A 23,952-nucleotide genomic window follows, 5' to 3' on the forward strand; every position below is an offset into this window, starting at 1 on the left:
CCTGGGAGTTTCGGACTCCCACAGCACACATTGACTTCAGTGATGGTTGTGGGCACTTGGCATCAGGCTCATAGTTTCTGTTATAATGGGGCACTAGCTCCACCATAGCTGAGAATAGCTTACGGTTTAACAGCTGACTCTACTACTTACTCTAAACGCCACAGGTTGACTCAGATTGCCTTGACATGTGTTGTGCCTCAATAGAGTTCATTCTAGGGTCCATACTTGGGTCATTGGAACAAGGGGGTCCTAAGACACCCCCCAAAAAATCACATCCACATTTTACAGTTATGTCTTATTCTGCACAATAAGCTCAAACTATTGCACTCATCCACCCCAATTTTAGTCAGCTGGTGTCCAGCACCCACTGCCCCTCTGGGAAAGCAATACAGGCATTAGCACCTCTGCTTACAGAGCACTTCTGAGCAGAGATGCAAACTACATGGAAGCTATGGGGAACACTCTCAGCTCTTTGTACCGAAGAACCATGAGTCTGAATTTGTTCCTTTGCGTGCTGTGCACAACCTGCCTTTGCTTGGAGACTGGGGCCACAATGGGGCTCTCCTTGGAAGTGCGAGTGGTGTTCATTATTTTGAGGGAGATCAGCCCCCCACAACTGTACCTTCAATTCCATCTACCTGTCTATGAAAGTCCTGCCGTGGGCAGCAGTATGTGGAGTATGAAGCATGGTATGATGTGTGGGGCTGGGCTGATCCGGGAGAGACTAGGTGCCACATAAAAATGACATCAGCAGGCTGGTGCAAGAATCCCAGCCAGGATGAATCAGTTCTCTGCTGGTAGAGCTCTTACTAGATAGCTTTCAGCATGATGGACTAGAATTTTGCAGGCCCCTGGAACGGGTCTGCTGGATGCACACACCACGGACACAGCATTGCAGGAGGGTGGGGGGAAGGAATATGGAGAACAGGCATGCTCAGTGTGTGGGACAGGCACTTAGGATTTGTCTACACTGGGGAAACTAATTCGAATTAAAGTAAGGTATGAACTTAAAGGATACGTCCACACTACCCGCCGGATAGCAATTGATCTATCGGGGATCGATTTATCGCGTCTCATCTAGACGCGATAAATTGATCCCCGAACGCGCTCCCCGTCGACTCCGGAACTCCACCAGGGCGAGAGGTGGAAGCGGAGTCGACGGAGGAGCCGTGGCTGTTGATCCCGCGCCGTGAGGACGGGAGGTAAGTCGATCTAAGATACGTCGACTTCAGCTACACTATTCTTGTAGCTGAAGTTGCGTATCGTAAATCGATCCCCCCCACCCCCCCGCTAATGTAGACCAGGCCAAAGTGCAAGATCTATTCACAGCTTAGAACTATTTTCAGGCTTCATTCAGTGCATGAAGAGTACTCTTTTAACTGAGAACATCCTTTGAGATGAATGGGGCCATTTCACACCTCTGCTTCCAAACCTGCAGGTAGATGTGCAGATCCCCTTCCCCATACAAGGCCCAGATCTGGGGTAGGAACTCTGGATCACCTCTCTCCTCCATCTTGATGCCACCAGCTCTTATGTGCAATGCCATGGCCCCTCCAATCTTACCAGGGTCAGGGAGGGCCCAGGGAGAGATGGGATTTGGTAGCTGAGTGATGGAGGAGGGTGCCCAGAGGCACAAAAGGAGCTTAGCAGTGTTTGTGAAGCAAATTCAGCATAATTTGATCAAATGTTTCCTGAGATGCACACCCAATATGAGATGCTCCTAATTATCAGAATGCTCTAGAGCCCATGTGTGCAGCTATACTGGCATAATAATAATATATGGAGATATACCTATCTCATAGAACTGGAAGGGACCTTGAAAGGTCATTGAGTCCAGTCCCCTTCCTTCACTAGGCAGGACCAAATACTGTCCCTGACAGTTGTTTCTTTTGCCCCAGATGGCCCCCTCAAGGATTGAACTCATAACCCTGGGTTTAGCAGGCCAATGCTCAAACCACTGAGCACTGATTGCAACAGAGTCTGGGATTTGTGGTAAAAATTTGGGGCCAGTGGAAGGGGGATCCCAATCTATGGCCCCCACAAAATGAGGTTTTAATTTTCAAAATGCTCCAACATCCATGTGCATAGGACAGTTATCTTGAATATTGGTACGGGACAATAGGAGCTAGGGTGTACGTTATGGTGCAAATTTGGTCAAAAGGTTCCTCAGATACAGCCCCCACCCTACTAAGGACCTCATTTTAATATATTAAAATTACTCTAAAATCCACAGGCAGGGGAGTGAGGTGGCAGCCTTGAAAACTGGCATTCTGCAACAGGGCATAGGATCATAGGAGATGGGGGAGAGCACCCATTGAGATGAATGGGGTGGTTCATGCCTCCCACAGCTGATGTGTCATTTCCATGGATGAATGGAGAGGTTCAAGCCTCCGCAATCCTCCTGTGCTGCGGAGTGCTGTGCAGAGCCTTTTCCCCCTGTTAGTCCCTGAAGTGGAATATGGAGTCTTGGGCTTCCCTCCCCTTTTCTGCCTCCAGCTGGTACCTGTGCCCCTGCAGCTACTACTTTCCCTTCTCCCCATAGCCCCTCCAGCTGATGTAGACATTAGCCACACCAAGGATATGGATGCTCTTTTTAGAGGGTGATGTGTAAGTTTCCATGCGTGGTCATCTCATTGATGATGTGCAGGAAAACGGGGGCTGGGGTAAACAAGGGGAGGCCAGCTACCGAGAGCAAAAGCAACACTACACACACAAAAAATATTTGTTTCTTTGTTCATCAGCAACACACACAACAACCCACTCCACAATATACACACCTCACTGCATTATCCTGTACTTCCACAATACACACACAACTCACCCCACAATACACACCCACTCCAAAACCCTGTATGCCCGCAACACCCCCCCACTCCAAAACTACTACTCCCACATACACAAACCACCCCAGAATACACACACAACATACCACAACCCTAACCCATCGCCCACCCCTCCAGAACTCTACACACCACAAAAACACATACGCACACACACCATCACACAGGCGTCATCACAATACACACACACACTAGGGTGCCTAGCTAGACTTCCTCTGGCCAGTGAGTGGCTCTCTTGTCATCAGTCTGGGCCGAACGCCACCGCAGCCAGCAGCCATAACTGCGGAGCGCACCCCAGCGAGCCACATGTGCATTCCAGATGTGCGTTCCACAGCTGCGCGCCCAGCTCCCCTTGTGGGCAGCCCCTTTAGAACGGAGCCGGCAGCTGCTGCTGGCACCGAAGCCGAGCGGGAAGTCCTCTCCCAATGATTTTTTTTCCACTCAGAAGCCTCTTTGCATGGCCTCACACGCCGGAAGGGCGGTATAGGCTCACCCCCGCTGCCATTAGCCGGTGCAGAGTCTCCTCCCTCCGGCCCCTTGCATTTGGCGTGGGATTGGCTGCTCCGGCCCCACAGCTGACAAGCCGGAGCTCCTCCCCTGCCAGGCCCGCACCCGATATAACACTGTCCCCCTCCCCTTTCTGCTGCTCATCAGGTGCAGGCAGCGGCGGGGGGAGCAGGCGAAGGAAGAGGGCAGAGCAGGAAGGGACCGGCACAGGAAGGAAGGCGCAGCGCATCCATTCCCCTTTATCCCGGACCAGGGCCGGCAAAGCCCAGTAGAATGTGAGCGGGAAGAGCGACGCACGCGGATCGGGGGTGCCACAACTTCTTCTGCCCCTAGCTCGCTCTTGCCGGGCTTGGCTTGCCCCTGCTCCGGTCCTCCGCTCGCATTGCCCAGGCGGGGCGTTTGTCCGCTGAGGGCTTGGCGAGCCTCGGCTGCCCTCTGCCCTCCCCCCTCCCCGCCCAATCTCTCTCTTCCCAGAGACGCTGCTAGGCGGGGAGGCGATGTTCCCTCTGGACTCCACCTGGAGTATCTCCTTCGCGGGCTGTGGGTTCTTGGGGGTGTACCACATCGGGGTGGCCAGCTGCCTCCAGGAGCATGCCCCCTTCCTGGTAGCCAACGCCAAGACGATCTACGGAGCCTCCGCCGGAGCCTTGACTGCCACGGCCCTGGTCACTGGAGCCTGCTTGGGTGAGGAGTTCATAGCTTTGGGGTGCGCGGTGGTGGGAAGTCAAATAGCCTGTCCCCGCTGTTAGTGCAGGGCAGATCCGGCCTTATGCCTTCCCAGCCCATGTAAAGTAGGGCCGGTGTGTGTGTGTGTGTGTGTGTGTCAACTTGGGGTTGTGACTCGCGCGTGTGTGTCATAAACGGGTGTGTGTGGTGGCGGAGGAGGGGGCGTTCATGAGCCTGCCCTAGATCCTAGCTAGATGGGAGGTGGGCCATGGGATGGAAAAGTTTGAGATCCACTGGACAAGAGACGGTCGATAAGGGATCCTCTCTGTTCATCACAGGAACAAAAAATACACTCGAATATGCGAACTATTTTGCCCCCAGGCGATCCCTTTTGCTGGTAAATTCTGTGCTGCATATAAGCAGTTCTGTGTGGGGTTTTTTTTTTTTAATGTAGAAGCTCTTTGAACCGGGGACTGACTGTCTCTTATGGCTCCTCTTCATGGGGAAATTGAACGGAATAACTGTTGAGGAATAAGCTATTTGGGAACAGCTCACCCTGTGGACACTCTATTCTGGAATAAAAGTGACTCAATTTTAGAAGAGTGCCCACATGGGATCTCTTTCTTAAATTATATGTATCCACCTCTAAGGAATTACTTCTCCTCGATTCTCCCTCCAAAATATCCTTTCAAGTTAGTTTGTTTCTTGTTACATAAGACCATTCAGGAGCACAGACTAAAACCAAAGAGGGACATTTGATCTGAAATGGAAAGTGAAAACACATCCATAAACAACAAGACTAATATGGGTTATGTGCATAGACTTCAGTGAAGCTGGTTTTAGTGATCACTATGGGCCTGATATAGCCTATGAAAACTTATAAAAGAATGCCTAATGAGTATGGTGGCCCTGTACTGGATGTCAATTTATAGTATAGTTGATGGAAGTCTTTAATGCAGGGGTGGGCAAACTTTTTGGCCTGAGGGCCACATCTGGGAATAGAAATTGTATGGCTCACAAAATTGAATGCTCACAAAATTGGGGTTGGGGTGAGGGAGGGGGTGAGGGCTCTGGTTGGGGGTGCTTGGGGTGGGGGCAGCATGCAGAGTAGAGCCCCCTGGCTGCCCCTACATGTAGGAGCCGGAGGGGGTGCATGCTGCTGCTTCCAGGAGCTGCGTGGAGCAGCCCCCAACCCTGCTCCCGGGCTGGAGCGCTGGAGTGGGGAAAGCCCCAGACCCTGCTCCCCAGCGGGCGCTCAGGGGCCGGATTAAAATGGCTGGCGGGCTGGATCCAGCCCACGGGCCGTAGTTTGCCCGCCCCTGCTTTAGAGCATGTCTTGCAATGAAACTGTTTTGTACATTGTAATGCAATGATAAAATGTGGAACTTTCATTCAACTTTGTTCTAAAAAGGTACTTTTGTTATAACATTATCACGTTAGGTGGGAACTGCTGTGCGTTCATTGTACTGGACTAAAATTATGGCTGTGTGATGCAGATTGATCAAAGCAATTAATACAGGAAATTAAGCATGACATTCTCTTTATTTTTTTTTTAATTTATTTTTATATATATAATAAATCTGCATCATTGTTGGACCACAGTGGCACAGGCTAAGCGAAGATTCAGCTTTTGATTAAGTTCTGTAACTTCAGTGTAGTTAAAAGAAACATACTCATTGCTCGTTGTCACTCTTTTACCACCGTTTGGGGATGGAAACTTACAGCAGATGAGTTCTTAATGGCTTTGTACTGGAAGCAGAAAAGTGACTGGAGAAAAAGTGGGGGCAGCATATAATGTGCTTATGAGTTTGATTATCTGTGTCTCCAAGAAACCAGGAAATCTCTTTAAATAGAGAGGCTGAAAATAAGGGGGACAAGGAGGTACTCACCTTTCTAAACCTGCTCTTTTGCAGTATTCAGCCTTCTGCTTAGATGTTTCCTCTGGAACGTAAAAGGAAATGTAGCTTTACAGAATATCTCCTGCACAGGTCACCAAGTTTTGTTTTGTTTGTGTATGCCATAGACAGCAACTAAGTGAGATCATAGGGGGCCTTGTGGCTGTTCATTCCTGAACTGCTTATGAGACCCTATAATACAAAGTGTTCAGTGATGCTGTCAAGGCTGATTCCCCACTCTGGCTCTTCGAGTGCAGGAGGTGGGGGCCCACAAGGATTTTAAAAATTAATACTTGTCACTCCAGGATTGTATTAAATCCCAAGGTTACAGCTTCTCTCTGACCTTGGCTTGGTAAATGCTGCCACCACCCAAATGCAAAACCCGTTTTGGAACCCAGGAAGACGCACTTGGGAATTCCTTCCTGTGGGGTACCCTCAAGCCCTTTCACCCACCCCCTTTCGGGGAAGAGCTGAGAAAGAAAACAAAGGAAATTAACTGTTGCTGCCAGCTAATTAAACAACCTATGCACAAACCTCTTAGGACACCAAAAATCCAATCCTGTTCTTAGAAAACACATCTGGAACTTAGGCGTTTGCTAAATTTTAAAAGAGCAATTCCAAAAATTAAGCACCCAAAATAGCTTTCTTGGGGGTTCAGCTTAAAGGTTACAAGCAAACCAAAGCATCTGGGGTTAGCACAGAAGAGTCCATTAGCCATAAGAAATAAACAGAAATAACCCTAATTGCGTCTTTTTAAACATTCCTGATCTAATTACACATTTGGGAGTTCCAAATAAGTAAGCCAGGTATGATCATAAATCAGATCATACCTAGAACTAAAGCCTCTCATAGGGGAACAGGGAGCAGTTATGCTCTTTCCTGGAGAAAAACAGACACAAAGGGGAAGTTGTGGGGTTTTTTTTTATTATTATTTTATTGTTTTTTCCCATTTTTAAAAGTTCTAGCCTTCCCATTGGCTCTTTTGGCCAGGTGCCCACTCAGTTTCCTTTAACTGGGGGACTTTTTTAACCCTTTACAGGTAAAGCAAGCAGAGAACAGCTAACTGGCTGGCTGGGTGTCTCCTCCCCCCCCCCCCCTTCATTTATCATAGATGAAATGTCCAGGAAACTTTAGTCACTTGGTGGACTGGACTGACAGACCTGTATAGCTAAGAAATGCCCCCATGTGCAATATGCAGCAATATAATGGATTAAAAAATGTTCAGTGTAACTAAACTGAGGAGTGTGTATATATGTGTGTATGTGTATATAATATATGGCATGTTTTGTGTTTGGCTGCGAAGAAGGGGTTAACAATGGCTCACAAGCATCTGCCTCTTTATACTGTACTATCACACTCTAAACCTGGGCACAATAATAAGTGGTTATACTCGCCGTTTGTCGTCCTCTCCTCTCCCTTGAGCCCTGGATGTGAGGCCTTTTAAAAGGTTCTGTCTATTCTGTGGGACCTGCTGTGGTTTTTGGAGTGGGGGTCCTACATGCAATGGATCAGGTCAACTTATGTGGCAAGACCAAACCATGTTTTACCTACTTTGGGGACCTAAAGGCCAGTGGCTCTCAGCCTTTCCAGACTACTGAACCCTTTCAGGAGTCTGATTTGTTTTGCATACCCCCAAGTTACACCTCACTTAAACTACTTGCTTACAAAATCAGACCTCAGAATAAAGTGTGACAGCATGGTATTACTGAAAGACTGACTTTCTCATTTTTACCATAGAATTATAAAATAAATAAATTGGAATATAAATATTGTACTTACATGTCCATGTATAGAGCATATAAACAAGTCATTGTCTGTGTGAAATTTTAGTTTGTACTGACTTTGTACCCCTGGTTGAGAACCACTGCTATAGACTGTAACTGGTTTTCTCTCAAATGACTACTTCCACAGTGATGACCAGCCTAGATATAATTGCACCCTATGGGATCTTAACAACTTATTTGTTGGGAGTTTGCCAGAATGTACCTTGGGTGGGGAGTATATGGGCCATCCAAACTGCAGTCTGGGACTGTAGCCTTGCTCCTTGTGCCAGTTGCTCTGGTGAAGGGGGTAGGACTTCTTTAATCTATCACTTCCCATGGAGGAATCAGTCTAGAGAGAACTGCCACTGACAGGGACTCCCTTGATGCAGCTGCTTCTCTGTCAGCCACAACTTTGTTCCATGGCAGAACAATTAGGCCATGTCTATATGTACAGTGCTGCAGCGGCACAATTGTGCCAATATAGCTCTGACGCTGCAGTGCGTGAGGTGAAGATGCTCTATGCTGATGGGAGAGAGCTCCCCCCTTGGCATAACACCTCCTCCCACTTCCACAAGCAGCAGAAGCTATAGCAGCTGGAGAAGCTCTCCTGCCGACATAGCGCTGTGCACACAAGCTCTTAATGTTGGTGTAACTTATGTCACTCAGGGGAGTGGTTTATAAGTTATGCCGACATAGGCTGTAGGGCAGACATAACCTTAGTTTCTAATCGGAGAATCCCATTGCCACCCTGTTCTGTGGGAGAACTGGTGTAAACAAGAGACCGGGTGCCAGGAACTCCTGAATACTGCTTCTGGCTCGGACACAGCTTCCCTTCGTAGCCTCAAGCAAGTCACTTATCCTGTCTATCTCTATTACTACTGTTTGTATTCCGGTAGCACCTACAGTATACCAGGTGCTGTCTGCACACAGTCCCTGCCCCCAAAGAATTCACAGTCAGGGACTTCTATAAACTAGGATTAATAATATTTATTTGCCTATATCCTGGGGGGTATTGGGGAATAAGTGAGGAGAGACCAGCCTAAAACCGGATCCTCAGCTGGTGTGAATCAACACAACTCCATTGAAGTCAATGAAGCCAATTTGATTTATGGCTGCAGAGGATTCAGTACCTAGATCCAAACCCTTCTGTGTTCTGTAGGGTGGTTTGAAATCTGATCTGAACTTGGCATCTCCAGTCTATTTCTGTAGCTGTGTGTGGAGCTCTGTAGGTAGCTGGCACCTGTCATTTTCTGTTAATGGGAGGACAGAAGAGGCAACAGAATGCAAGGTGGCTGATTCTGGTTTGCCACTGAAAGTAAAAGTGGCCTTGGTGCCCGGATGAGGCATGTCCAACAGTCCCTGCACCTCATCCCTGTTGTAAACACTTGACTCTGAACTCTAGACTGTAGTTCGGGGGTTAGGCTTGGGGAGTGCGTGGACTGAATCACTAATGGGAGAGGACACAAAGGTTGCAGATTCCTGCACTTGTCAGCAAAACAGCTTGTTCCAGGAAAAGCGATCAGTGGCTGCATGACAAATGCAGGAAGCCGGGTGGTAGCAGGTGCTGCAGGGGATCGGTTGCTCAGGGTTCTAATGCTAATTGTGGCAACTGTCCTGTGGTGCCCTCTGGTCTTCAAATTAGAACACTAAAGTATCTTTGTGTTTCTTTTGATGACAGGCAGGGGGGCACTTCAGAGAAGCCCTGTTTGTTTGCCTGCAGATATGATTGAGGCTATGATGCATCTGTGCCTTGCCTCTGAATTTAACCGGACCCCATCATGCCATGTTAAATGCTGTCTGGGCAGGGGTGAGGTTCTTTTGTATGTTAGAGCATTTTACCTGATTTCATTTCTGTCTCAAAAGTCCTGATCAAAGTCAGTGGAAAGACTCCTCCTGTCAGCTTCACTGGGCTTTGAGTCAAAGCCCCAAGTCCCCTACAGTCAGGCTTCTGTTAGTAGCAACATCTTCCCAGTCCGCACTTGGTCCCTGCAGCATGTAACTATCATGGTCTGCGATTGCCTCCAGCTTGTCATTGGGTTGATTCCCCATCATTCCTGAATTTGGAGCAATTTATTTGTATTCTGGTTGAGCACCAGTCAAGATCAGGGCCTCAGTGTGGTGGGTGCTGTACAAACATGGAACAGAGTCCCTGACCAAAGAACTGTTACTTTAAACAGGGGCAAGATGCTACAGGTGAGTGAGGAACATGAGGCAAAGACAAGGGTGATAGTGGAAGGAACATAGTTGTGTATATTAGCTCTGTTTGGGCTCTTACTTAGAAATAATGTAGGTGAACAAGAGATATTAATAAATCACGAATGGACCCTCACCTAGCTATTGTTAGGCAGTTTACCCTCTGTGGGTATCACAGTGGACTGAGGATTTTGGATTCTTCCCAGAGAGTAGCTGTAATGGTAGCATATGGTCTACATTTGAAGCACATAAGGCAGTGTCCTACACCGGTACAATGTCTGTGCACTTGGTGTGGAGCACATTCTACATTAGAATCCTCTTAAAGTGAACTTGAATATAGATAAATACTTGTAGAGTCCCAAACAATTTCAAAGCATTGCAATAAGCAAATAGCTGTAGGTAAAATGAACCACTTTAAAAACAGCTGCTTTCTCCTCTCTGACCCAGACATGGGTACATTTTAAAACAGTGGGGAAGTGAGATGGGGCAAACTTGGATATGAACTCTAGGGCAGAACTCTGTTCTTAGTGCTATGGACTCATTGAACTGGGGACCTTCTCTACTCTGCAGTAAAATCTCTCCTGACCCCCTCTGAGTGATCTATTACCATCTCTAATATTCCCATAGCATAGTTGATAGATCTGCTTTAGAGGGATGACTGCCGATATCAACTCTTCTGGAATTTGAACCTGTGGTTCTGGAGAACCATGGCATTTTAAACCTGATGCTTAGACCAGCAGATCATCCCTTCTGGCTTATGTAACCTATAATGTCCATGGACCTGTAACCATCTCCGGTATTCCTGTAACATGCAACTGCTCTCTCCTGTAGAGTAGCATAAATAAATGCAGATTGGCTCTGCTAAATCAGCCACTTTTTCAAGGAGGAGGTGGATTTATTGTATACACCTGGCTACCATGAAAACACGTTATCAGTGGGAGCCTCAATGATTCACCTGAAGCATAAATCAGCTGTGACACTATCAGCAAATGCCATAAAGCATGTAAGGACATCACCAGTAATGAGAATCCTGCACACACGGCTATGAGCCAACATAGAGGAGGCCACAGATTTATGAGCAGGATAATATTGTTTGCTCATGACATTCTTTAAGAGGTTGTCCTTAAGTTAGAGGCTATACGAAGGTTTTATTGGTGTCATAGTTAAGACCTTTTGTCCCAGCCTTGATCTGGGACTAGGCAATGGCTATTTGATGTTCAGGTATATGCTCTCAGGTGATAACACAACAAGCTGTCATGTGACCACAAGAAAGAACACTGCTCAACACCAGAGACCTTTGTGGGGGCAGCACATTTTTCTTCTTTCTGCTGAGGTTCACTGAGGTCAATGAACAATAATAACCCCTTGCTAAAAAGGACACCTAGGGAGTTTGTTCATAGAGTGTACACACAATGGCTTATCAACAGACAGCAGAGGTTACTGTGTATGGAAAATGTTGGACCAAATCCTCCATTAATATAAATAGGCAGAGCTGCTCTGAAATCAGAGTGACCCCATCTTACAGTAGCTGATGGCTGGCTGGTGAAGTGTAGATTGGGAGGCAATAGTCTATGACTTTCTGTGCAATCATGGAAAGAGGGAGGGACATGGGACAGCCTGAAGCTGTTTCCGCATGAAAAGGAGATTTTCCCTCCCCCCCCCCCCATATCCCAGGTATAAATTGCGTAGTTGTGGCGAGTGGATGGCTTCTTGAGATACTGGGAAGAACTTGTGTGGAAATCTGCAATTGTGCATGGTGCCTCACACACACTTAAGAAAGGGGCCCCTCAAACTTTAATTAGCTGCTATGGCCTTGTTTGGAAGAACTGCCTCCTTGCATTTACATGAAAATACTCCATTGGTTGTGTGTGGTGTAGTGGTTTCTCTCCTCCCCATCCCTCCCACCCCCCCGCAGTCAGTAGAACATACTCCAGAATCAGTAGAGGTGAAGCCCTGAGTCTTAAATTAAGATGGTATGATGCATCCACACAAGCACCATCTGCATGCCATCAAATCTGTCAGTTGACAAATGTCCTTGGCTTGCAAACTGACAGTTCCCCTCCCACCCTGGTTCCATAGGTCCCTGCAGTTGTTGCACCCTCACTAGTCTCCCCAGCTGGAAAAAGATGACAGCAATAATGATTGATCATGATTACTTGCTCACCTCTAGAGAAATCCTTTTAAGATCCTGTGAGGCCTGCTTATAATATGGAAAGTCTTTTCTTGTGTTTGTTTGCCATCAGCCACTGCTAATGCATCTCAGGTTAGCATTTTATCTGAAGAGAAATGGTAATTCTATTTCATTGACCTTTCAAAGGATTATGTCAAGACTGGGCTCCTCCAGACTGAATCAGTCCTTTTTTCCCCAAAAATCTCTTCTGAGTCTGAAAACTTAAGGCTTGTGAGCTGTATGTGTCTGTCTGTTTGTCCAGTAGCCAGTTGGACCACTTCCTCTAAATTGGGTGACTCAACCACATTAACTTCCAAAGCACTGGGTTTGCAGATGATTGTGGTTGGGCTCTTGCCTCACACTCCTTCTCCACTCAGCCCAGACTATCTGGGCCCGACTCTCTTGATGCCTTGCGTCTTCTGTCGTTTCCACACGTGCAAAGTGGGTGTAATATACCTGACCAGCATGAGTGAGTGAAGCCTTCTGATGTAGTTGCATATTGTACAAGCCCCATACCGCAGTAAGGGACCATGCAAGTGGCAAAGCAGTGGAGAATCAGGCCCTCTGTTCACATGAGCTGGCAGGGTTTGGAAACTGACAAGAATCCTGCTGTCAAAGAGCACTATCTTCGGGAGTTTCAGCACCCTCTCAGCTCACAAGAATGGAGCAAAGACAGTGGGTGGCATTTACAGCAATGCCCCAGGCAAAATACAGCTGATGCCTTAATGCTGAGCCTGCTGGCATCCTCTCACACTGGTGGCTTTTCTTCATAGCCTCTAAACTTGCCCACTTCTGTTACCCAATTCAACCCTTTGGCTCCCTCACTCCTTCAGTTTCTAAGTGTGCCTGGTGGCACAGAAGGGAGGGGAGCTGGACTGTAGCCTAGCCTAGGATCTCCCAGAATCCTAGAGATTTAGGAGTGGTCACTCTGTAGCACTCTTGTCAGGCTGTCTGGCTTGTCAAGCAGTAACAAGTACATTAAAGGGGTTGGCTGATAGTTTCCCCTTCCTCATCTTTTTTGCTAACCACTGTGGCTTTCGAGGGTAAGCTTGAGCCTGTTGGAAGAGGCCACAAAGTGATTAGAATGTCCTGTGACCTTTCTAAGATCCCTCCTGGGAGGGAGGCATTAATCCACTCAATTAGAGCTTACCTGTGATGCTGAGGACTGGCCTGCCTAGACACCTCTTAATAAAATGCACCTGAAGATTCTGACTCAGATTTCCTGGGCAGAAGAACAAAGAGGTCTGTCTGATCATGTTCAGGACTGGTTGTGGGCACAGCCAACAACTTGTGACATCTGTTCACAGTACTGCGCAGGCCGCATGGAACATGTTTCTGTGGAAAGTGTTTAGGCATTTTAGTTGGAGATCAAAGAGACATTGATGTGATCCCAGCAGGGATTAATTGGGGCAGGTAACTTGCCTGGTCTAATCAGTGCCTGGGAGGGCTGAGGTGTGGAAGTCTGCCATTACATTTCAGGTGCAGCCTTCGGGGGCTTTGTAACTACCTGTGATCAGACTGCAGGAGGGGGGAAGTCCTTTAGCACTTCCTGGATCCCAATAGGATCAGACTGCAGGAGCTTCAGGCTCTTAAAGGAATGATCCCCAAACTATGAATGGAAGTGTAAGGATTTCACTGCAGACTGGTGTATTGGGGGCTAATCTGAGGAGCTCTATAATTAGCACATTGCATCCTGCTGGCCACTTCCCATAGCCTACAGCTACATTACTCATCCTCATGACGCAGAGGATCATTACAGGAGGATGATTCCTCTCTGCCTCCCCACAACATGGCTAAGGGATTCGGATACAGATCTCTCTCCAAGTCATGGTTTTTCCCCTCTTAAGTCTTGAACCTTATCCATGCTGGGAGGTTTGCCTTGATTCCAGCCATGGCCAACCAATTCAGTGGAGCAAACACCCACTGTTACTGTGGAGCATATCTGCTGTGATGGAACCAGGATGAGCTGCACCAGTACAAATAGTGGCTCTTCCCTGCCTATGCTGGTGCAGGTGTAGCTGTCGTGATGGCTGCAGTCTAGCAAGTGCCCAGTGTATGAAGCCCTGGTGAATGTGTTTTGAGCAGCCATTTTCCAGAGCCTGGGTTGAGTGAGAAACCTTGATTATCCTTCCTTGCTGTGAAGGGGAAATGGGTTCACACCACAAACTCCCTTGGAGTTTTTGAAGACCCCTGTTTGGAGGTAGGATTTGAAGGCTGCAGCACCATTTGGAGCTTTAGCCTGGTGCAATGTCTTGAGGACTTTTTCCATTGCCAAATATGGTTGAGGAGTGGGCAGAAATTGATGAAAGATTGTAATGATTGGGTGAGCCCTTCAACAATCCCCAAAGCAAGGCCAACATGACATGCCCCAATTCACCTCTTAGTGGGGTCCCTGGATGCAGCTTATCTAGGGCTTGGCTACACAGGAAGATTATGCTGGCATATGGTAGGGTGTGAATTTTAAACCACAATAGTTAAACTAGTTTAACTCCCTGTGCTGACACCCTTATTCTGAAATAAAAGTGCGTGGAAGAGCTACCAGTATAGTTCTACTCTCCCATGTTGACCAGCCCTAAGTCTCCTAAAATACATGCATGTACAGAGAAGCCAATTCCAGGCACATTCTTAGCTCTGTGAGGGTTCTGCTCTGCCTGGCAGATCTCGCTAGACTCTCTGCTGTCTCATGACTCCTCAGGTTTCTATCCTGTTTAACAGCCTTGTAGGAGGAGCAGAGGGTTTGCTCTTAAACGGGGCTGCATGCTATGCTTTGTGACCAGTACGCTCAGATCTCAGTTGGTTAGAAACATCAGTCATAATTTTTTTTGTGCCCAAGAATCAGCGACTTGTGGGCCATGGTTATAATCTTACCTTCATCTTTGGGTATCGCAGTATCAGGACCCCAAGAGAATCTGCTAACCTTTCAGCCCTTCCTCCCCCCACCTCCGTAAGTAAATTCCATATGGAAAGGGATTCCTCACAAAGCTAAATGTGTCCCTGGTCTCCTCCAAGGGTGACTCAGAGCAAAATTTCTCATTATGACTTAATTGCTGTCAGTTTGCCCCAAACGACCTAATGCCGCTGGAGAAAAGTTGGCTGGTGTAAGGTTGTTCTTAATGTATATCCACATGATGGAAGGGCACAGAGGCAGGCGCTTTGCATAACATAAATTGGCTGGCCTATAGTGCCAACTGGAAAAGCTGATCTCTTGTGTTAGGCTCCAAGCACATTCTGTGCACACTGCTCCTTAAGGGCCGTGTGTGTGTGTGTGTGTGTGCGAGCACACACTAATTTTCTATGCTCTTTGCTGTCTTTTATCCCAAAGATAAATGATGCAGATCGTGTATTCTTAGTGTGTATGAAAACTGTAACCCCCTTGTCTCCTTCAAACATGTTTGTTATCTGAAGAATACTGTCTTCAGTGTGGTGGTCCTGGTGCACTGTTAATTAATGAGAATTGGTGCAAGCTCTTGAAGTCTATTCTTCTTCTTGTGGTAGGTGCTGATCTTGGTTGGGAGGCTCTAGCAAAAGGAGACCTCTGTACATGCACATATTAAGAGATGAGTCCCTGTGCTAAAGAAATTACAGCCTGAAGAAACAATTCAGACACAAGAAGTATTATTAGCCCCTTTTTATTGAGGCATAGCGAGATTAATGACTCTCCTGAGCTCACAAGAGGAGCCTGTAGCAGAGCTAGAAATCGAACACAAGTCTTCTCAGGCCTAGTTCAGTGCTTTAGGCACAAGTCCATCCTTCCTATCTGGGGAATGGGAATCTTCTCTCTACATTCAATGGGATTTGGGTTAGGCTGCTAGTCCCTGGGGTAGATATATTTTAAACCATGACCACGTGGGCCTGGGTGGGATAGGAGGAAGAATACCAAGCAAGTTACTTTCCTTGCCAATCAGACACAGCCAGCATGACTCCTGTGTTCATGCTCATCCCCCCATGGGCTAGTTGTTGTTAACTCCCCAGACCCAGTCAGTACAGGCCCAGATCTCAACAGAAGCAGTCTGGCTTTCTCCAGTCTGAGTGAGTGACAGGAAAAACCGAGGTGATAAGGGCTGATTCTCATCAGCTGACTAGTGCAGAAATGACCTTTGTCCTTGCTGCTTTCCAAGGCAGATTGCCTGCAGAACTCTGCAGGGGTAGAGGTGGGGATGTGCTGTGTATGGTAGTTCTGCTTCCCCTGGGGTTTTAAGGCTGCATCAAATCTGTCCAGTACTCAGTGAATTTTTCTGTGCTACCTTCTACCCCTGAAAATGGGCACAGACTGACTGCTGCTGCTTTGCATCTCTCCTGCCTTGAAATGGAAGTACAGAGTTCTTGCAGAAAGGCTGTCTGCTTTCACTGCAGCTTCTCAAACAGCCGCACCAATGCTACAGGGCAGACACCCAGCTATGTAAATCCATGCAGCTCGGCTGACTTACACCAGTTGAGGAGCTGGGCTCAGCTTTTTTGTGTGTTAGGCTCTTTCTCCCAAAGCAAGGCTCCTCTGTGTCATAACCCTATTGCATCTATACCTTGGGGCGAGAGCATGTAGCCCAGGGGGTCGGCAACCTTTCAGAAGTGGTGTGCCGAGTCTTCATTTATTCACTCTGATTTAAGGTTTTGCATGCCAGTCATATATTTTTAGGTCTTTCTAGAAGTCTATAATATATAACTAAACTATTTTTGTATGTAAAGTAAATAAGGTTTTTAAAATGTTTAAGAAGCTTCATTTAAAATTAAATTTAAAATGCAGAGCCCCCCCGGACTGGTGGCCAGGACCCAGGCAATGTGAGTGCCACTGAAAATCAGCTTGCGTGCCACCTTTGGCACATGTGCTATAGGTTGCCTACCCCAATGTAGCAGATCTCTCCTGTAGTGGAGGTGCACCAGTGTGACACACTTGTACCAGGACACCAGCTTTCACTGTGCTGATATTGGCTTGTCCTGCAGACCTGTCAGCTGAGCACCTGATTCTTCACTGCCTCCAACCTTGGGTAATCACTTAACCCCATGTGAAGTGGTGTCACCCACTAGTGAGTTTGAGTGGTAGCATTTTACTTGCATCTGACACTCAATGGACTAGTTTCTCTTTTCATTCAATGTTACACTGGTGGTGCAACACCATTGGTTTTAGTGGAGTCGCTCCAGATTTGTACTGCAAGAGGAGAATATAGCCCCACTTTGCCCTGTGTGTGGTCATCTATGCCTGTGCAAGGCAGTTGAGAATCAGGCCATTTAACTTTCCTGGAGTGTGTGTGTGTTTGTCTCCTGTCTTCCCGCTTCTGGCATTTGCAGCATGTATGCTGTATGAGGGACAGCAAAAAAATGAGCATTGCAGTGCACTCAGCGTGCAGCTCCTGATGGATCACATATCCTATAGATGCCACATGGCAGAAAGTTCTGATCTCTCCTTAACCCAGGAGCAGGGGTCAGAACAGAATCTTCCCTTGTGCTTAGTGGGTTTCATTCTGTTCCTGCATCAGAGCGGTTCCACTGAATTCTGAAGGGTTGCCTGGAGAGAGAGGGCTGAAGTTAGCTCTTCAGTATGCCTGGATAGAGATGGTCAGTCTTATTTAAAACCTCCCCTTTTTGTGCTTTGTTTTACCATGCCAGCATCTCTCTAATGCTGCATTGCTGATCACCATATTAACTTACATAAGGGAATTATCTTATGATGAAAGAAAAGATGATCCAGGCTGGTGTAACTGCTTTAATCCCAGTAGCAACAAAGCAGAATGATCCTGGCTACCAGTCTGAGCTAAGCTCTTCTCTGCCCCCCTGCTCCGTAGCAGCTCCCTTTTATACGTGGCTTGGCATAGGCAAGTATTTCAATGCCTGATACAAAGGCAGTCGTGAGTCAGACTGCTGTCCACATGGCTTACTATTGCTGTGCAATGCCTTGGACTCTAATGTAAAGGTTTAAACGTAACAAAGAATAGCAGTTTGTACAGTTCACCCACCTGCTCCCACTAGCTCTCCCAAGTCTGTTTAGCTGAAAAAACACAAGTGAATTCCTGTTGGCCCTTAATGGCCAATCTCTACCGCCTTGCACTGTGGCAGAGTTGCCTGCTGAGTTCTGTCTATGCAAGGCAAACAGCTATGCTTACATATGGACTACTGTGCAGGGTGGGAGGTGGCAACATGTGGGATGATTGACTTGTGAGAGCTGAGGCAAAAACCCAAGGTGGCTTAAATCTGTTTTTATCCTCGCTCTTTGGTGGGGTAGGGAGAGGGGACAGACCTATTTCTAGTTGAGGTTTATCTCCTAATAGGAATCTGGACTGCAGCTGATGGCCATTCCTCCTGGTCTCCTAAAGGCTCCTTCTGGGTTTGGTCCTTTTTTATGAATAAATTGTGGCCAGTGGCTCTTTACTCAGACTGAAACAATTTAAAATAACCTGTACATAATACCTATTTATTAGGGAAGAAGGCTGGCCTTGTAGCTGAAGCACTGTCCTGGGACCCAGGGGATGGAAGTCCAGTTGTCAGCTCTGCCATACCCTGTGTCTTTAGGCAGGTCACATGAAGCCAGACCTCCTAGTACTTGGCACCTATAGTCTGGGCCAGACGTTCCAGAAGGGCTCGGCCTCCAACTTGCTGAGCCCTTTTGAATATCTGGCCTTGATTGCAGGGCCTGAGCTCCATGAAAATGTGTTCCTTCATCTCATGGCTTTAGCCACTCACCTGCAAAATGGGGGTGTCGAAGGGTAACCGGCCCCTTTGAGAGAATAGGTTCAAGTCACCTGTGACTAGATTGATGGGGTCTGATACAGGGCACCTGGCCTCTGTAATGACCCAGGAAAGAGCGGCAGAGAGCTAGTGAGAGTTGAGTGAGAGGAGCTGCTGTGAGGAGGGGAAACTAGTGTAAAGAGAGAACTGGTGCACTATTGGGAGAGAATGCTATGGATAGGAGTCATTGGAGAGAGCTGGCCAGAGCAGGGAATCCCTGGTGAGGAGAAGGCTTGTGCCCCTCAGTAAGGGGGAAGAACCAGCTCAGCCAGTGCAGGCTGAGCCCAGGAACAAGAGGGTTGATTCAGGAAGGGGTTCCCATGAGTAGGGGTAGGACTTGTCAGCGACGGGGCCTCAGGAGCAGAACACTGTAGAGAGCCCTCTTGCGGAAGGTCTAAGGTTCAGGCTGTGGGAGAGGAGTTGGAGCAGCCTGGAGAACTTTCAGGGGTGTAGAGGCCCTGGAAAAGGGGCAGAGGAATTGAAGTGGGACTGTTTGACTCTCTGGTGGGTGGCCTGAAGACAGTATCTGGAGTGCAGCTGGATAACTGCTACATTTTAATCTTGTTAAGAATGATCATCATCTGAAGGAGCTGCTGATAATTTTTTTAGTATAAATGCAACTATGCTCAGAAGCAGGGCTAGAATTGGGTTGGTAATGTTCCTGTCCTCGGCCAAGGAGGTGACAGTCAGTTTGATTGGTGGTAGAGAAGATGGGGAAACTCAGTCAGCCCCAGGGACCGTAGGAGAAATTGAGGCAGGATTTGTCTGTCTCCCCACAGGAGGGCACCCTGGTGGGGACAAGCCTGCCATAGAGGGGAACTGTAACAGATCCCTTGTCCTGCTCCCACTGGAAACTAGAGGGAAACGAGCCTAAAAATTCAAGGAAAAAAGCAGGCTATTTCTGGCCTATGGCCAGGCTTTCTAGGAACCCTCCTTCGCAGAAGTGTTTGTACAGTGCTGTATCTGAGTTCTGCACAGGCCCTCTGACGAATACATCATTTACCATAGGAGTAGCTGCCTGTGCAACAAGGCTGACCTATAGGTTGACCTTGGGGCGGGGTGTGTGTGTGTGTGTGTGTGTGTGTGTGTGTATTTCCTATATCTACAGTTTAGAAAAATTTCCTTTCCCACATGCTCATCTGGAACAGTCAGCCAATCACCGTCTCATTAACAGGTGCCAAAGCAATGGGGTGGGGGGAGGGACTGAATCTATTTAAAAAAAAAAAAAGTCCCAAAGGAACACTTTGTACTAGTATGACACTCCTTAACATGCTTGGGTTTCATATAAGTGATAATACCGAATGCCTGCCTTCATGCTATTTCTAACTCCTCTTACAGGACTCTGGAAATATTATTTTAAATAGTTTATGATCTCTGGATTTATACAATTTCCAGACCGCAAACAAAATTGAAAAGATGTAGAACACTGTCAAGGCTGGATCCCCACTTTGAACTTTAGGGTACAAATGTAGGGGCCTGCATGAAAACTTCTAAGCTTAACTACCAGCTTAGCTTTGGTTCGGCTGCCACCATTTCAATGGATTCCATTCCTGGGAAAACTTGAAAAACCTTCACCAAATCCCTGGTGAATACAAATCCAAACCCCTTGGATTTTAAAACAAGGAGAAATTAACCATTCCCCTCCTTCCTCCCACCAACTCCTGGTGAATCAAGATCCAAACCCCTTGGATCTTGAGCAAGGAAAAAAATCAATCAGGTTCTTTAAAAAGAAGGTTTTTAATTAAAGAAAAAGGTAAAAATCATCTCTGTAAAATCAGTATGGAAATTAACCTTACAGGGTAATCAAACTTAAAGAGCTCAGAGGACTCCCCTCTAGTCTCAGGTTCAAAGTACAGCAAACAAAGAGAAACACTCTAGTAAAAGGTACATTTACAAGTTGAGAAAACAAAGGAAAACTAACACGCCTTGCCTGGCTATTTACTTACAAGTTTGAAATAGGAGAGACTTGTTTAGAAAGATGTGGAGAACCTGGATTGATGTCTGGTCCCTCTCAGTCCCGAGAACGAACACACTCCCAAACAAAGAACACAAACAGCCTTCCTCTCCCCCCCCCCCCCCCCCCCCCCAAGATTTGAAAGTATCTTGTCCCCTTATTGGTCCTTTAGGTCAGATGCCAGCCAGGTTACCTGAGCTTCTTAACCCTTTACAGGGAAAAGGATTTTGGAGTCTCTGGCCAGGAGGGATTTTTATAGTACTGTACACAGGACAGCTATTACCCTTCCCTTTATAGTTATGACAAACACTAATGCCTGTGAGAAATCTGACACCCACCCTCCGCCCAAACAAGATACAGTACATGGTTCTGGGATGCAGGAAGCAGTTGCTGCAGAAAAGCCATGTATATTACTTGGTATCATACAATCCCTGCTCTAGAGATGGGGAAACTGAGGGAGACACAGTAAGGGATACACTGTTTTCAGGTGATCTGCTGCCTGGTCTTCACCTGCAGGTGGGCCAAAAATACACACATGGGTGCTGTGAGCAACACCCCACCCCCATATGTACAATACACTGCAGATGCAAACCCCTGATAATTCCACTGCTCTGTGTATGCAGTTGTTAGTATAGACACAGGTGTCTGTGCTTGTGAAATGCAGGTGTAAGTGTGTGCACGTGCCTCGGGGAGGTTAAGGCCTGACAATCTGGCCCTAAGTGACATGTCCAAGGTCATGCAAGTATCTGTGGCAGAACCAGGATTGGAACCCAGTTTGCCTGCCTGCCACGATACCCACTGTTCTTTCCCCAGTGAATAGCCTGATGTAGGTTCTGTGATGTTCCTTCAGCATGGAAGTCACATGTGAAGCATGGCAAGAAAAAAAATGAAATGTCCAAGTCTTGTCTGCACTATTTCTGCTCCAGATTCTAAGAACCCGTGACTTACAGTGATCACTTGTTGGCTTTTCATGGAGTTAATTTTCTGTTCATATTGGTGGTAGGTGAAGGAATTTCTTACCTCTTCCCTTCTTAGCATGGTGCCACTTTTTCCAGTTTGCTCAAGAGCTTTGACATGCTCCCTTTCCCTTCTGGATTCCCTAGCTTTAACAGCCAATAAACATTGTAAAAAGTCCAAGCAAACCCACTGCTTCTCACCCTAAGGCACCCAGGAGAAAGTGGCAGCAGAGAGAGCCTGCAAGAAACAGCTAATGAAGGGGACTGCACCCTCCCAGTTACACTGCAGTGTGATTCCCTGGGTTACCCGATGCGAGGCAGAAATGGCTTCCCCTTGGAATTCAGGGGATGGTTCTGATACTGTCCCTTGATCCCTTGTCAGTTGCAGACTTGGCTGCATTTTATGTAGGCACGGTTTTTGTTTGTTTGTTTTTTCCCCTCCCTCCCCCCTCCCCCCTTGAGCTATCTGCTGGGAGCAGACTGGTTGGGCCATGTGAGCTGTTGGTGGTACATAGTGTGAACATTGTTTTCCTGTTGAGTACAGGAAAGGGGAAGTGGCTTTCAAAACAAGTTTTTAAAAACATCACCAGCTGTGACTTCTCTTCTCTTCCTCCCCCCCTGCCCTTCCCCCAAATCCCATCCTGCCTCAGCACAGGGGGCTGGGCTAGATGACCAATTGAAGATCTTTCTGGCCCCAAAATTTCTATGATTCTATGTGAAAGTGAGTTTGGTTCTCAGCTGTTTGTTTCCTGCTAGCATGGGTGTATCCTTGAAGGACCCCTTAGCATAATTCCTATCCCATAGGGATGTACTGAGCACATCTTATGCCATTCCTCAGCTTGTGTAACCTGGCTTAGCTCCACTTGCATCAGCCCTTGGCTCCTATCCTATCTTGGGGCAGGTGACCGGAACCAAACTGCTCCATCAGTGGATGTTAACAGTGACAGAAAGCAAAGCAAAGCAAACTATGATGATCTTCCACAAGCTGAATTTACTAACTGACCCACGCAAAGCAAATGGAACTGTCCTTAGTTTACAGCCATGCGAGGTTCCTTGTAAGTGGTGAACAGAGACTATTCTGGCAATCAAGCTGCCCAAGGAAAAGTTCCATAAGCCAATCTTCTCTCCCTGTGAAATTCCTATGTTTTGCAAATCCTGTTGCTGTGAATCTTGTTTACATCTCAAGCTGGCCAGGAAATGGTTTTCCAGTCCCTGGAGAGACTGAGATTTCAAAGTCTTTCCCCATCCTGAATCGGGATGAAAAGTCAATCTGAAAAATTCTCATGAACCAATCCAAAGAATTTCTAGTCGGGTCAATCAAAATGTTTTGTTTAATTTTGACCTTTTTTGTTTTTCACTTTGTTTTGAAATTTTAGTGTTTTTGTTTTGTTTTTTAATACTAAAGTCACTTGGAACTGAAATGTTTTATCCCATGTCAAGATAGGATGTTTGAAAACTTTGACTCAGGAGATTTGTTGCAATTGATCCTTTCCCACCAACAAGTTTGGTTTGACAGATTAGTATTCTGATTTCTACCCGCCACTCAAAAACCCCTCAGTTGGAAAATTCCAGATCAGTTCTGTTTAAAACATTTAAAATGGAAACAATCGTCCTGGTAACAACTGGGGAAATAGCATGTAACGCTTACCATCAGTATTCAGAAAGCAGGTGAGTGTAAAAAGATGGACCCCCATGTGGAGTGAGCAGAGCACAATTCAGTTCTACATAGTTTGCTTCCAGGGGAAAAGCAGACAAATGCTCCGAAAAGTTGTTCTGAGAAGGGGAAAGTAGCAGAGAGGACCTGTAATGCTTCACCAGAGCCAGGGAAGGCAATAAGGCAACTCCTGTAATTCTGGAGGACGAGTCTGCTTTGGAGGTGGGCAGGAGAAGAAGATGCATTCTGCTCCTTATTATGAGAGGCTATCAGGGAAGTTGGGAATGTGGACATCTGATCAGACCCTCTGTTACCGTGTCTGTACTACAGCAGCATGTAAATGGGGCCCTGATCTTGGTTGGGACTTTGAGTGCTGTGTACACACGTTGGAAGAGAGTGCCTGCCCTGAAGAGTTTACATTCTGAATAGCCAAGGCAGATCATAGTGCTTGACTAACGTCCCACTGCTCATGCCATTCCCTATGCAGAGGAGAACTCACTTGAATCCTCTTGGTGACCGCAGAGTGATTGATAGCAGTTCTTCTGCAGGGGTAAAGCCAAGGGCAGCAAAATGGGTCTGAGTGCATTAGAAATGGGAAAGCTGCACCCAAACTAGCCATGCTGGTGCTAGCACTGGT

General features: G+C 47.0%; 1 protein-coding gene and 1 long non-coding RNA gene across 4 annotated transcripts in view; one reads left to right on the forward strand and one right to left on the reverse strand.

The window, feature by feature from the left end:
- The first annotated feature begins 3,466 nt into the window (after positions 1–3,466).
- PNPLA2 (patatin like phospholipase domain containing 2) overlaps positions 3,467–23,952 on the forward strand; it is a 54,289-nt gene continuing 33,803 nt past the window's right edge. For 2 of the 3 annotated variants that reach the window (XM_024109652.3, XM_042862156.2), the window contains exon 1: positions 3,467–4,031. In XM_024109652.3, coding sequence (XP_023965420.2) covers positions 3,845–4,031 — 187 coding nt within the window. In that variant the 5' untranslated portion in view covers positions 3,467–3,844. The remainder of the gene's footprint in view (positions 4,032–23,952) is intronic. The other variant, XM_005307293.5, reaches the window with a different exon arrangement.
- Positions 3,562–20,794, reverse strand: LOC135982977 (uncharacterized). Its single transcript, XR_010600471.1, has 3 exons — positions 20,698–20,794; positions 5,903–5,954; positions 3,562–4,773 (listed from the first exon to the last, which is right to left on the reverse strand). It is a non-coding gene; the product is annotated as an uncharacterized LOC135982977 (long non-coding RNA).

The sequence above is a fragment of the Chrysemys picta genome, chromosome 4 (genome assembly GCF_011386835.1).
Source record: "Chrysemys picta bellii isolate R12L10 chromosome 4, ASM1138683v2, whole genome shotgun sequence".
Taxonomy (NCBI): domain Eukaryota; kingdom Metazoa; phylum Chordata; order Testudines; family Emydidae; genus Chrysemys; species Chrysemys picta.